The sequence below is a fragment of the Schistocerca americana genome, chromosome 4 (assembly GCF_021461395.2).
Source record: "Schistocerca americana isolate TAMUIC-IGC-003095 chromosome 4, iqSchAmer2.1, whole genome shotgun sequence".
NCBI lineage: Eukaryota > Metazoa > Arthropoda > Insecta > Orthoptera > Acrididae > Schistocerca > Schistocerca americana.
In genome coordinates, this window is record NC_060122.1 from 533,833,689 (window position 1) to 533,845,911 (window position 12,223).

Sequence of the window (12,223 nt, forward strand, 5' to 3'; positions counted from 1 at the left end):
GATTGAACTCACTGCCCCTCTCCCCGGAATTTACAGGAATTATGTGACTTGTGTGTGCAGATGTGATGCCAACTACCCCCAGTGACCTACCAAGGCCTCATTGCTTCCATGCCATGCGTGTCACTGCTATTATCCACGCCAAACACAGACGTACTGGCTATTAGGTAGGTAGTCATAATGTTCTGGCTGATCAGATTGGGATGGTGGATTTTTTTGACAATACAACCTCTTGTTTTGTGATCAAGGTTTGCCTCTGTAATTCGTTGGAGGCCCATTTAAGAGCTGGGCACTTTTAATACAGACACTGTTGCACACATTTTTTAATTTAATTTGTTTGTGGTAATATCCTGCATTTTTGTGGCTGTTCTCTCTTTATACGTAAGACAACCAACAGCTGATATTGCAAAGAGTCTGCGAAAAACTCAATGTCAAAACAATTTTCTGACCACCACATACTGTCAGACATTCAATTAGCTCAGCCAATGATCCAGTGGGACTGCAAACATGTAGCATTTACATCATATTATGTGCTGTGGCACACTGGGAACACACAACTCTGTATCCTACAGCACTATTTGGAGTATGTCAAGTATTTGCCTCAGATAAAAAGATAAACCACAAATCACTAACACATCCTTCACTCCAGTTATCCTCCTGGCCTCAGTCTCCATTAACCCAGTGTTTCGTCACTCTCTACCCAACAGTTTCCCCTTCCCCTACACTATCGCCCCCACTGAATTCATTCAAGGGCACAGGCTTACCTGCATGTGTGTGTGTGTGTGTGTGTGTGTGTGTTTGTGTGTGTACACATGTTCTTCTTTATAAGAGCATTTTAGATTTACGTGAACTTCATCAGTTCAGTTTGCTCTGTAGTGATCATGATTTCTAAGCTTCCTACTGCTGACAGCTCTATCAGTTCTTTGCATAAACATCAGACAACATCTGCTTCTGACACAAAACTGTTGTAGCCCAGCTTTCCATGTCACAGAAAGGCCACTGCCACATACCACACATCAGTGTGCCTTAAGTGTAATACACCCTACCACATAAGTGAATGTTGCATATAAAAGCATGAACTATTATCAGTTTGTTTACAACTAATTGATAGCCCAATTTTATTGGTAATTAGCATCCTTGGATTTAATCTAATGAAACGTATGGTACTTCATCAAAACTGAATGACAGCTCTTATTGGAACTGATAGATCTTTCACAGCACTATACAAATGAATGCAAGGAAAACAAGACTCATATTACCCATCTGGGACAAATAAAGTAATAACATTGTCAAAGTTTCATACCAGCTCCAAGAATTGTCCACTTATATTTCCTCTGAGTAACTCAAACGTCCCACCAGGTTCTACATCCATTTTAACACCACTTTTAGTGAAAGCTTCCACCATCTGAAAACATATCAGCTGTGACAGAATCTACCTTCCTTGTAATATAAACATTTTAATATTATTATGGCACTGATTACCTCTTTATTTGTAAGAGCACAATAAAATTCTTCCTTAGTGCATTGAAGTTTAATTGTCATAGTTAGGGTTCCAGTTTTGACAGTTTTTAATTGCTTGACTTCTTGTTCACTTTTTGATACTGGAACCTAAGAAAATAAGATAGAATTTAATGCAAAAAAATTATCATTCTATATGAACTCATGAAAAGCATGGATGTGAAATTTCGCTTCTTACTTTCTCAAAAAGTACTTGAGATAACCTTTCAGTGTCACCAGTCTTTGTTGTCTTAGTTTCACTCATTCCTTCACTCTTCCTCGCCAAAATCATGCCTTTGCTGAAATCTGGAAAATAATCACAAAAGGCAAGTTACTCTGTATCCAGTGACTGTAACATAAGCAAGAAACACAACTACAAAAGTAAGAAATAAAAATTCATATAGTCCCGGTGGTATCTTGGATAGAGGCATTAAACAAAGTTCAAGCAAAATAGGCTCTCAGCTAACTGATATATTCAATGTATCATTCAGAATAATGACATTAAAAAAAAATCTAAAACAGTTATTAAAAAGTTACTTCACAATAAAGAACGATATACAAGATGCAAAAATGTATAAAGCAGATTATCAAGATCTTCTAAAATTACTGAAAGAGTCGTGCATCAAAGATTATCTCTAACTTTTTGAATAAAAATTTAAAAAAAAAACTAGTTAATCCTCAAATTGGTGTAAGGAAAATACAGATATATACAAACAATTGTCTCTGACTTCTAGAAGCAATTGCTGAAGGCTGTAAATTAAGATTAATTAAACTTGCAAACTATTTCTACACCTATCTATAGCCTCTGATCTGGTAGATCATGACATGCTTCTCAGGAAATTATATTAATATAGTGTCTGCGGAGTGACCTACAACTGGGTTTAGGATGTATCTTTCTGGCGTGTAACAGGTGGTAGAAATATATCATGAAAATTAAAATTACTTTTCAGAATACATGAAAGTTAGTTACACATTACAATATTCATAATTTTTATAAATGATCTACACACGACTTGTCACCACAGAAGCTAGTGTTGTTCACAGATGGCTCTAGCACTTCTATTAAAGAACACAAAGAATGTGATTTACACCAGAAGGTCACTGTGATAACAGATGAAGCAGGATGATGGTTGAGACACAACTGCATAGTGGTAATCAAGAAAAAATGATGTGGATAAGGTTTAGAGATATAAGATTTAAAACAGTAAGCCGTGTAATACTATAATCATTGGATTGTAGCAGTGAACAAACATCTCACACAAAGTATCTAAGCATTTGGTTAACATAGGGAAAAAAATGATGCCCAACTGAACAAAATGTTGAGCAAATATACTTATATCTTAAAATGTTTTGGAATGACAGTAGCATGTGTGTGCATGGGGATGGGTAGGGTGGGGGGTTGTGCCCTTATGTGGTACCTCACAGGAATCAGGGAATTTTCAGTATTAAACAGCCAAGTTCACAATTATGAAACTAGAAGTAGTAATAATTTTCATCAAAATGTACATAGCAAAGCCCTATATCAAATAAAGCATGCTACATAAACCTAAAATGATCTACAATGCATTGCCTGCAGAAGTAAAGAGAACATACAGAATGTTTGAGAAAGAGTTGAAAAAGTTGCTAATACCAGAATCTTTCTGTTCCTGTTACACTGTTTTGATTGTTTAGGCAATTCAGTACCAAAAAGCTGTTGTAACCAGGACAAAGACCAGCAATTTGGTGAGTCGGGCCAGTTTGAGATTCAATTGACTCAAGTTGCTGCTTGGGGTACCAAGTTGGGGAGGGAGCCAGAGATGCCACACTTGTAAGTTTCCTATAGAAGATGCATCACAATTAGTAATGGCCACCTGGAGTGTCAAGCTGAGAAGGACACCCAAGTACAAGATTTGTATACAGTGTGTATCACAATAAGTACCGAAAACTGATGTCAGTCAAAGTGTGCAAGGGAGAAGGGGGGCGTCAAATGATAAGTCACTTTTGTGGAATAATGTTGTCGAACCGGTCCTGTGGGTGAGCAAAATTACATGGATAAATCTTTTATGAGATGTGAAACAGAACACACAGATATCATGTTTTAGAATGTAACTGAGAAAAAAGTTCGTTTCCACGTTATATTATCTAATAGTGTATATTTTATACCTATTTAAAATGGCCTGTCCACATCATTGTACAAAATGATCAAAGGATCAACAAAGATACAACAGCGACAACAACAACAACAACAACTACTACTACTACTACTACTACTACTACTATTACTACTACTAATACTACTACAAGCACACACACACACACACACACACACACATGCACACGCGCAAGTGCACACACGCACCACCACCACCACCACAACCACCACCAACAACAACAACAAAAATTTGCTCTAAATAATGGAAGCTTACCCTCTTTTAATGTTTTTACATAATTTGCTAACTTAAGTCTAATAAGTTCTCTTGCATCTTTCATGATAATGTCTTTCAATCTATCAGCTTCAGGACTGGGTGTGCTAACAGTCAAGTCAACCTGCAAATAAGGTGATGTGCAGTAACACATAATTTTTATAACTGATTTGACTTTTTCCATATGTATAATTTACTTTCAACAGACTCCATATATTTTTGTTGTAATGCTTGTTTCTAAGTTTGATTTAGTCATGCTTAGGAATATATGGATATGATTACCACAAGTTTGGCAAGGAAATTAAGAAAATTTCTGCAAATGGACTAGTAGAAACATTGTTACAGTGTTCTAGTGTGAGTATATAGCTAGATGTCCAAATGGGATATACCAGATACTCCAGTGCTTATTTTTAAAATTTTAGGTGCCAGAATACAAACCTCTTAAACCACACACATACACACACACACACAACCTCATCCCATGCCCCTGCCACAACCTCATCCCATGCCCCTGCCCTTTGCATCACGTTAGTCACACATTGTTACATTCAACTGAGGTGGTGCAGTAGCAAATTTTAGTTAAGTTGTGATTTAATATGTGGCTACTATGACTTCTTCCACTGAGTTCAAAAAATTCCCTTGGAAATAGCAGAACACGATTCCAGCCAAAATTAAGCCCTGAAATACTCTCGGCTCATGAGTTCATTCACTCAAGCACACAACGTTGCACAAACACAATGATGGGCGCATTAAGTAACCATACTGGCAAGATTTTTGTTTAGAAACAAGTCTCTCAGTATTTCTAAAGTATGAATTGCAGTGATTACATAAGGCTGGTAAAACTGTGCCAGACTGAGACACGAGCATGGATCTCTGCCTTTTCAAGTCAGAGGACTACCAAATGTACCAACACAATTCTGTGGATAACCCATCCATTCTCCCATGTGTGCTAGCTGCATAGCATCATAGTAGAGCCTCAGTGGATATATGAAAGAATAGGAAGAAACCTGTGATATATTAGTAAGTTAGGTGGTGTCATGTTCTGGAACATTTTCGCAATAAATTGTAATGATGTGGAATGAGTCATTTTACATTTACAAATTAATTGTACACTTGGTTAGATTGTGAACATTTCTAAACTGTCACTTTTTTACAAAAAGAAAACATAGATATACATATGTAAGTTAGCAATTCAAACTCACCACCTTTCACACATTACAATAATAGAAATTCTTCCATGGAATAGAAGGAGTAGTCAACACGACTCTTTCTCAAGTTTGTTTTCAAATTTTATTTTATTCTCTGTCACACATTTTATACCACTGGGAAAGTGATCAAAAAATTTTGTTGCAACACTGTGCACCCCTTTTGTGCTAAAGACAACCTCGATGTGGAGTAATGAATGTCATTTTTCCTTCTTCTGTGTAATTATGTACACCACTGTTCACTTTGAACTGTAGAAGATTATTTACAACAAATTTCCTGAAGGAATACATATACCATAAAACAGTAGTCAGAATGCACAACTACTTAATCAGATGTCTACAAGATGGTTGTGGATGAGCACAACATATTATTCTTACAGCACATTTCTGAGCAAAGAATACTTTCTCTATTAAAGATTATAGTGTGTTTAAAATTAGTTGTGACTTTTGATGTTCGGCTGACCAGAAGGAGACGTAACGCGGTTGCCCAGGTAACACCAAAGGTGAGCCGGCTTTCCCTACCGTGCCGCAAGAGGTTTGGCTGGTAAAGCACCCCTGTTGCCATACCAGGAATAAATAGTCGTTCGTCAGCTCTCATTGTAAAGTCGTGTTTTCTGGCAATGAGGTAGTCTGTAGTTGTCAGGTATTATGAACAAGTATATTGTGCGGACGTTGCATTAATAACAACAGTACAGTACGTCTGAATATGAGATTTGCAATAAAAGTGTCATCCAAGAACATTCTGATGCAAAACATTCCTCAGAATTCGACAACAATAATGGAAAAAACACCATACCACGCTGTTGTGATACACAAAGCTCCAAGACTGCACTGGAGGAAAACGGATATTTTGTTCATGTTCCATGTGATAAACTTGAATGTAGCAAGTGTAAGGCAAATTTAATGATACTTGTAGGGCTGTACAAGTGAAAACTTCACGCTAACGTGTATACAAACTGGCTAACGGTAAAGGGAATAGTTTAATCAGGGTTCCTCATTTAAAAGTGACAGAGTACATAGGCAGAAGTGAAAAGTAATGTGGCAAAAAAACAAGAAATTTACACTCATTGAGATTCAAACATTGACAAAAGAAGCCACCACAAATGTTACATGACAAGATTGGTCTTGAGTTTCGAATCATACCAAGAAGGTAGTTGAGGAGACATCTATTCATGAAGGATTGTGACAAGTTTTGAAGAATACGTAACTTCTCTAGTTGCCATGTTCAAATGTGCTTCTTTTGTCCAGAAGTAGCAGAGATTAGAAACATTACAGAAATAGCAGAGATTAGAAATATTCTTCTCACTAACATTCTAATGCAATTGAAATTGTGACAGAATCCTGAAACAGTATACTGTTAAACTAACAATTGAGTGCAAGTCAGGTCAATAATTTATGAAGCAGCCCATTCTCAGTGTAAAAATAAACTTTTAACTTCTTCACTTATATTGTTACAAATCCCACAGCAGTTCTCGTTTCATCGGCAGCCGAAGGCCCTCAATAATTACATCATTTCATTGAAAAAATCTGTAGCTGCTTAAATACCATGGTAGATATGGAAGTTCCACCTATTAAACATATGGCAAAACACTTTTGTCTTTGCGCGTTATCATTTGCTGAAATCTCGCTTTGATGTCTCTGACCATTTGTGGAATACAAGGAATTTATGATCCCCCCCCCCCCCTCCCCCCCACTGACGCATGCATTCATAACAGAGATTTAAATGCAGTCCATTTTCTCGAGATTGGAAACAGACAGTGATATCCTTCCAAGTTTAAAGAATAATTCAATTTATTACCTACATTTAGTATGCAGCAACATGAAACCTAATATGCACGAAACACAAATTCATAGTGATACTTATTTGTCACCGCAAACTAAGAATTTCTTGCAGTAGTTTATCTACTATCGAAATATCACAATAACTATGACCATTAACAAAATGGCAGGTGGTTCAGCAAGAAGCTGACGAATTAAACTATAAGATATGCGAGAATGAGGATTAGTACCAAATAGTTTCCTTAAAATCGGTTGAGAAAGATCACAGATCGACCGGTTTGCTCTGCTTGCTGTTCACACTGTAGAGGCAATGGGTTCCATGCTGAGTAGGCTTGGCCTCCTACTGTGGTCACCGGCTGACGCGTGCGTCACATGCTGGCAACTATGCTTCCCTCCACCTGCTCTGTACTGAACTCTTAAAAGTCGCAACTTAATTTAAACGCAGTAGACGTTGCCCCCGAACATTATTCCATATGTCTCTTCCTAAGATCTGCAATGATTCTAAGCACACATGTGGCTGAATTGTTTTAGGAGTTCCAAATTGTCCTTTTCAACTCAAATTCTCCAATGCAACTGACAATATTATGAAAAGCATAGACTGTTAATGGCCATACAGTAGAGTACAGTGGAAATATTGAGTCACAAACAGGCACGACAGGAACACTGCTTCCAGGCAAAAGGCCTTCTTCTGTATCAGACAACACACGCACACACACACACATGAAAATGCAACTCACACACACAAGATCACTGTCTGTGTCTACTGAGGCCAGACTGTGAGCAGCTATGCATGATGCATGATGGGAGAAGCAATCTGGGTGGTGTGGATAAGGAGGATGCTGGGCTGGAGAGGAGGAGGGATAGCAGGGTAGGATGGGGGTTGGTAAGGTGCTGCTTGTGAAGGCATACATGGACAATGAGGAGAGAGGATAGGGCAGCTAGGTGCAGTCGGGAGGTTAGACGAGAAAGGGGGGGGGGGGGGTTAGAAAAGGAGAGAAATAAGACTGTGGGTGCACTGGTGAAATAGGAGGCTGTGTGGTGCTGTAGTGGGAACAGGGAAGGGGATAGGTGGGTGAAGGACAATGACTAACAAAGCTTGAGGCCAGGAGAGTTGCAGGAAGGTAGGATACATTGCAGCGAGAGTTCCCACATGTAAATTTCAGAAAATCTGGTGTTGGTGAAAAGAACCCAGATGCACAGGCTGTGAAGCAGTCCCTGAAATGAAGAACATTGAGATATGCAGTGTGCTTAGCAAGTGGATGGTCCAGCTGTTTCTTGGCCACAGTTTGTCACTGGCCATTCATGCAAACAGATAGCTTGTTGGCTGTTGTGTCCACATAGAATGCAGCACACTGGTCGTAGCTTAGCTTGTAGGTCACATGACTGGTTTCACAGATATCCCTGCCTTTGATCGGATAGATGATGCTTGTGACTGGACTGGAGCAGGTGGTTTGGTAGGATGTATAGGACATGTCTTGCATCTGTCTATTACAGGTGTTAGGAACAGAGGCTGTGCATGGATGGATGAGGATATCATGTAGGTTTGGTAGGCAGAGGAATACCACTGTGGGAGAGATGGGAAGGAGAGTAGGCAGGACATTTCTCATCTCAGGGCACAGCAAGAGTTAGTTGAAACAATAGCGGAGAATGTGATCCAGTTGTTCCAGTCCTGGGTGGTACTGAGTCATGAGGGGAATGCTCTTCTGTGGCTGGATGGTTAGACTTTGGGAGGTGGTGTGTGATTGGAAAGATAATGCACAAGGGATGGGATGGTAAATACAGTCTTTGAAGGTCTTGAGAGGGGCTTCCTGTCAATATAGATCTGATGGCTACAGGTGGCTACGCTGTGTAGTAGGGACTTCTTTGCATGGAATGGGTGGCAACTGTCGAAGTGGAAGTATTGCTGGTGGATGCTAGATTTGATATGGACAGAACAATACCTCCACTTCAAGGAGCAATTCCCTTGTGATTCAATACCACCCAGGTATAGAACAACTGAATCAAGGTTTCAAATAACTCTGATCATGAAATGAGGAATGTCCTACCTGCTCTTCTTCCCACCAGTCACTCACACAGTGATATTTCCCCACCACGACCTACACAGTATCCTTGTCCAGCCCAACACAACACCTGCTCCAAACTCCTTGCCTCATGATTCATATTCCTGTAACAGATCTAGATGCAATTCCTGTCCCATACATCTCCCCACCACCACCTACTCCAGTCTGGTCACAAGTGTCACCTATCCATCAAAGGCAGGGCTACCTTTGAATTCAGTCATGTGATCTAAAGCTAAGTCGCAACCACTGTGCTCTGTTCTGTGTGGGCACAACAACCAACAAGCTGTCTGTCTGTGTGAATGGCCTCAACAGCCAAAGATAGTGGTCATGTGTGTGTGAGTTGCATTTGTGTGAATGTGTGTGTGTATGTTGCTAATTAACAAGAAGACCTTTTGGCCTAAAGCTGACTTTTTCTGCAGTCTTTTTGTTGTGCCAGTCTGCAACTCAACATCTCCGCTATATGGTCAACAGCAATCTATCTTTTCATAATATTGTCATTATTCCATTCTGGATTTCTCAATGCAATTGAAAGCATGTAGGGATCTCTGTTTGGCTCATTGTGCAGTATGTAATTTAAACTTGACATATAGAATCTATGCCCCAGGTAACTGTCAGACTATTGAACGGGGTACACTGTCAAACTATTGAACGGGGTAACGTAGTTGATTATACATTTCAAGTGCAATATAAAGGTATTAGAAGAGAAGCGTACAAGTTAATGATTATTTAAATAAAACATAACAGAGGTAACAATTAATGTCAATGTGCAAAGTTAATGTACTGACAACTTATTTTGGTTAAATGGGAAGCTGTATATTACTATCAGTAGCATATTGTTTTATATATTCTTGTTCCCTTGATTTCTCTACGCAGTTCTTAATATTCTTTATCGTGTTATGTATACTTGTCACTCATGTGTGCTATCTAAATGTGCTTACTTGTTATGTATTCATACCTAATGAAACCAATATCATGTACATGATTAATGGTTGCATTAGGGGTTGCAGATGGTGACGTAAAATTTCACTATATATCACTTAAAAATAGCTTCATAAGGGTACCAAATATTACAGAATGATTACTTTCATTAGTTTATTGGCAACTGACCCACTAGTTTCCAATAAATAGCGAATAAAGGGAACCAGCCACATTAAGCTTTCACAAAGATTGTTGCAAGGTAAGATTTGTTCACATTCTCCATCATATTCCTTAACAAATAACTGAGGATCAGTCAGCTTGTATGTTAACAAAATGTTTCTGAGATCGCTGATCACACAGTGATTTACAGAAAACATCTGAATTGAAACTGCAAGTCAGAATTTCAATATAATAAAGTTTCTTCATCTACATCTATACTCTGGAAACCACTGTGAAGTGCTTGGCAGAGGGTACTGCCCATGGTACCAGATACTGGGGCTTCTTGTTATTCCATTCACATGTGGCGAATTGGAAGAATGGCTTTAAATGTCTCTGTGTATGCTGCAGTTAATCTAATCTTGTCTTCATGATCCCTACAGGAGTGGTGCATTGGGAATTGTACCAAGTGGTTAAATTAAACTGATGTGTTCTTAGTGCAGTGGGATTGTATACATCTCAGGACACTGAAACATTGTAGGTATGTTCATTAATTGGTGAGCTTGTGGAGTATACTGAAAAAAAAATAGTAGTTCCACTTTCTGCCACCGTGTGAAAATATGGCACTGTAAGCAGTCAGAATGTGGTGTAGATGCACAAAAAGGGGAGGTCAAACACATGATAATGGTGGCTCTGGCATGTTTATTAGGATATGGTCACAAGTTACAACATGTGGTCAATATGGCCTGCCAACTCAGCAATGTGCTGCATCTGTAACATGGCAATGGTTGACAGTTGCTCGCAGCACATCCAGTATAATCAGAGTGATATGTTGTCTTTTCTGTCCTTCAGATCAGGAAGAATATGGATACATCCATGAGATACGATCTTTCAGATATCTCCACAACCAGAAGTCAAATGGATTTAACTCGGGTAACCTAGAAGATACACATTTTGAAATTGCCTAGAGATGATGTGGTCATTACCGAAGGTTTCTCGAAGCAAATCTTTCACCTGAAAAGCAACATGTGGTGTCACCCTATCTTGTGTGTAACTAGTGGTATGGAGCAAGTTGCATTCTTGCAAAGCTGAAGATGTGCTGCACAAGGAGGTCCTTTTAACATTCTGACATCACAGTACACCTAACACACCCCTGAGGTGTCATCTCCTCGAAGAAAAATGGGCCAAGAATGAAGGAGCTTGTCATAGTTACATAAGCTGACTGAAATGCATGTTCCTGCAGAACATGTGGCAGAGTAGAACCTCATATGCGACTTCATCCATTCAGGCACCATTCAGAGTAAAATGTGCCTCATCTAGCCAAAGAATATTCTCATCCACAAGTCACCCATCTCCACGCATAACAGAAAACACAGAGAAAAATTACGGTGCTGTACGTTACCTTGGCTCTTCATTTGGTGCACATTCTGAATTTGTTTGGGACACCAGTGTAAAATATGCCACAAAATCTTATTGATTGTTGATCAGGGGAGAGACAATTCCCATGACACAGCCTGAGCACTGACTGCAGAATTTGAGGCATGTGCTGCGTGGTCGGCTACAGCTACAGCAACTTCATGATCAACTGCTACGGGAATGGGCTGCCTCCCTCTTCCTGCTGCACCACTTAGATCACTTGTTTCTTCAAATTTCTTGGTCATATTCTTTAGCCTATTTATTGAGATGGAGGCTCTTCACAGCTGTTTCTGTTAGCTATATTCCCACAATTCAGCACTGCTATTGCTGCCATTCTGATAAAATAACTTTACCACAATTTTACTTTCTTCTCAACAGCCACTGAGTTTCATACAAAAAACTTCAATCTTCTTAATCTTTTATGACAACTGTCACTTCACAAAAGAAATCAACACGCACTGCCACGTGACAGACAGCATATTGATGTCAAAGCAGGAAACATTTCACATTTTGATTGCTTGCAGCACCACATTTTCACTCATTGGCATAAAGAGGAACTTTTTTTTTCAGTATATGACACAAGCACATCGATTAATGAACATAACTACGATGTGTCAGCATCCTGCTATGTACACGGATCATGCTGCAGCACTCAGAACACCATCAGTTTAATTATAAACACCTGGTATAATATTCCTATATTCATCAAGCACACAACAATCTCTTCAATGACAGGTAGAACAATCTCTTCAATGACAGGTAGAGGACATTAGCACAGAAGCAGTAGAGGACA

At 39.1% G+C, this 12,223-nt stretch overlaps 1 protein-coding gene across 1 annotated transcript in view; it reads right to left on the reverse strand.

The window, feature by feature from the left end:
- Window positions 1–12,223, reverse strand: part of LOC124612995 (activator of 90 kDa heat shock protein ATPase homolog 1-like) — a 98,499-nt gene that overhangs the window by 50,314 nt on the left and 35,962 nt on the right. Inside the window, exons 5-8 of the mRNA XM_047141545.1 lie at window positions 3,900–4,020; window positions 1,694–1,800; window positions 1,480–1,605; window positions 1,301–1,402 (exon numbers count right to left, since the gene is read on the reverse strand). Of these exons, the coding sequence (XP_046997501.1) occupies window positions 1,301–1,402; window positions 1,480–1,605; window positions 1,694–1,800; window positions 3,900–4,020 (456 nt within the window). The remainder of the gene's footprint in view (window positions 1–1,300; window positions 1,403–1,479; window positions 1,606–1,693; window positions 1,801–3,899; window positions 4,021–12,223) is intronic.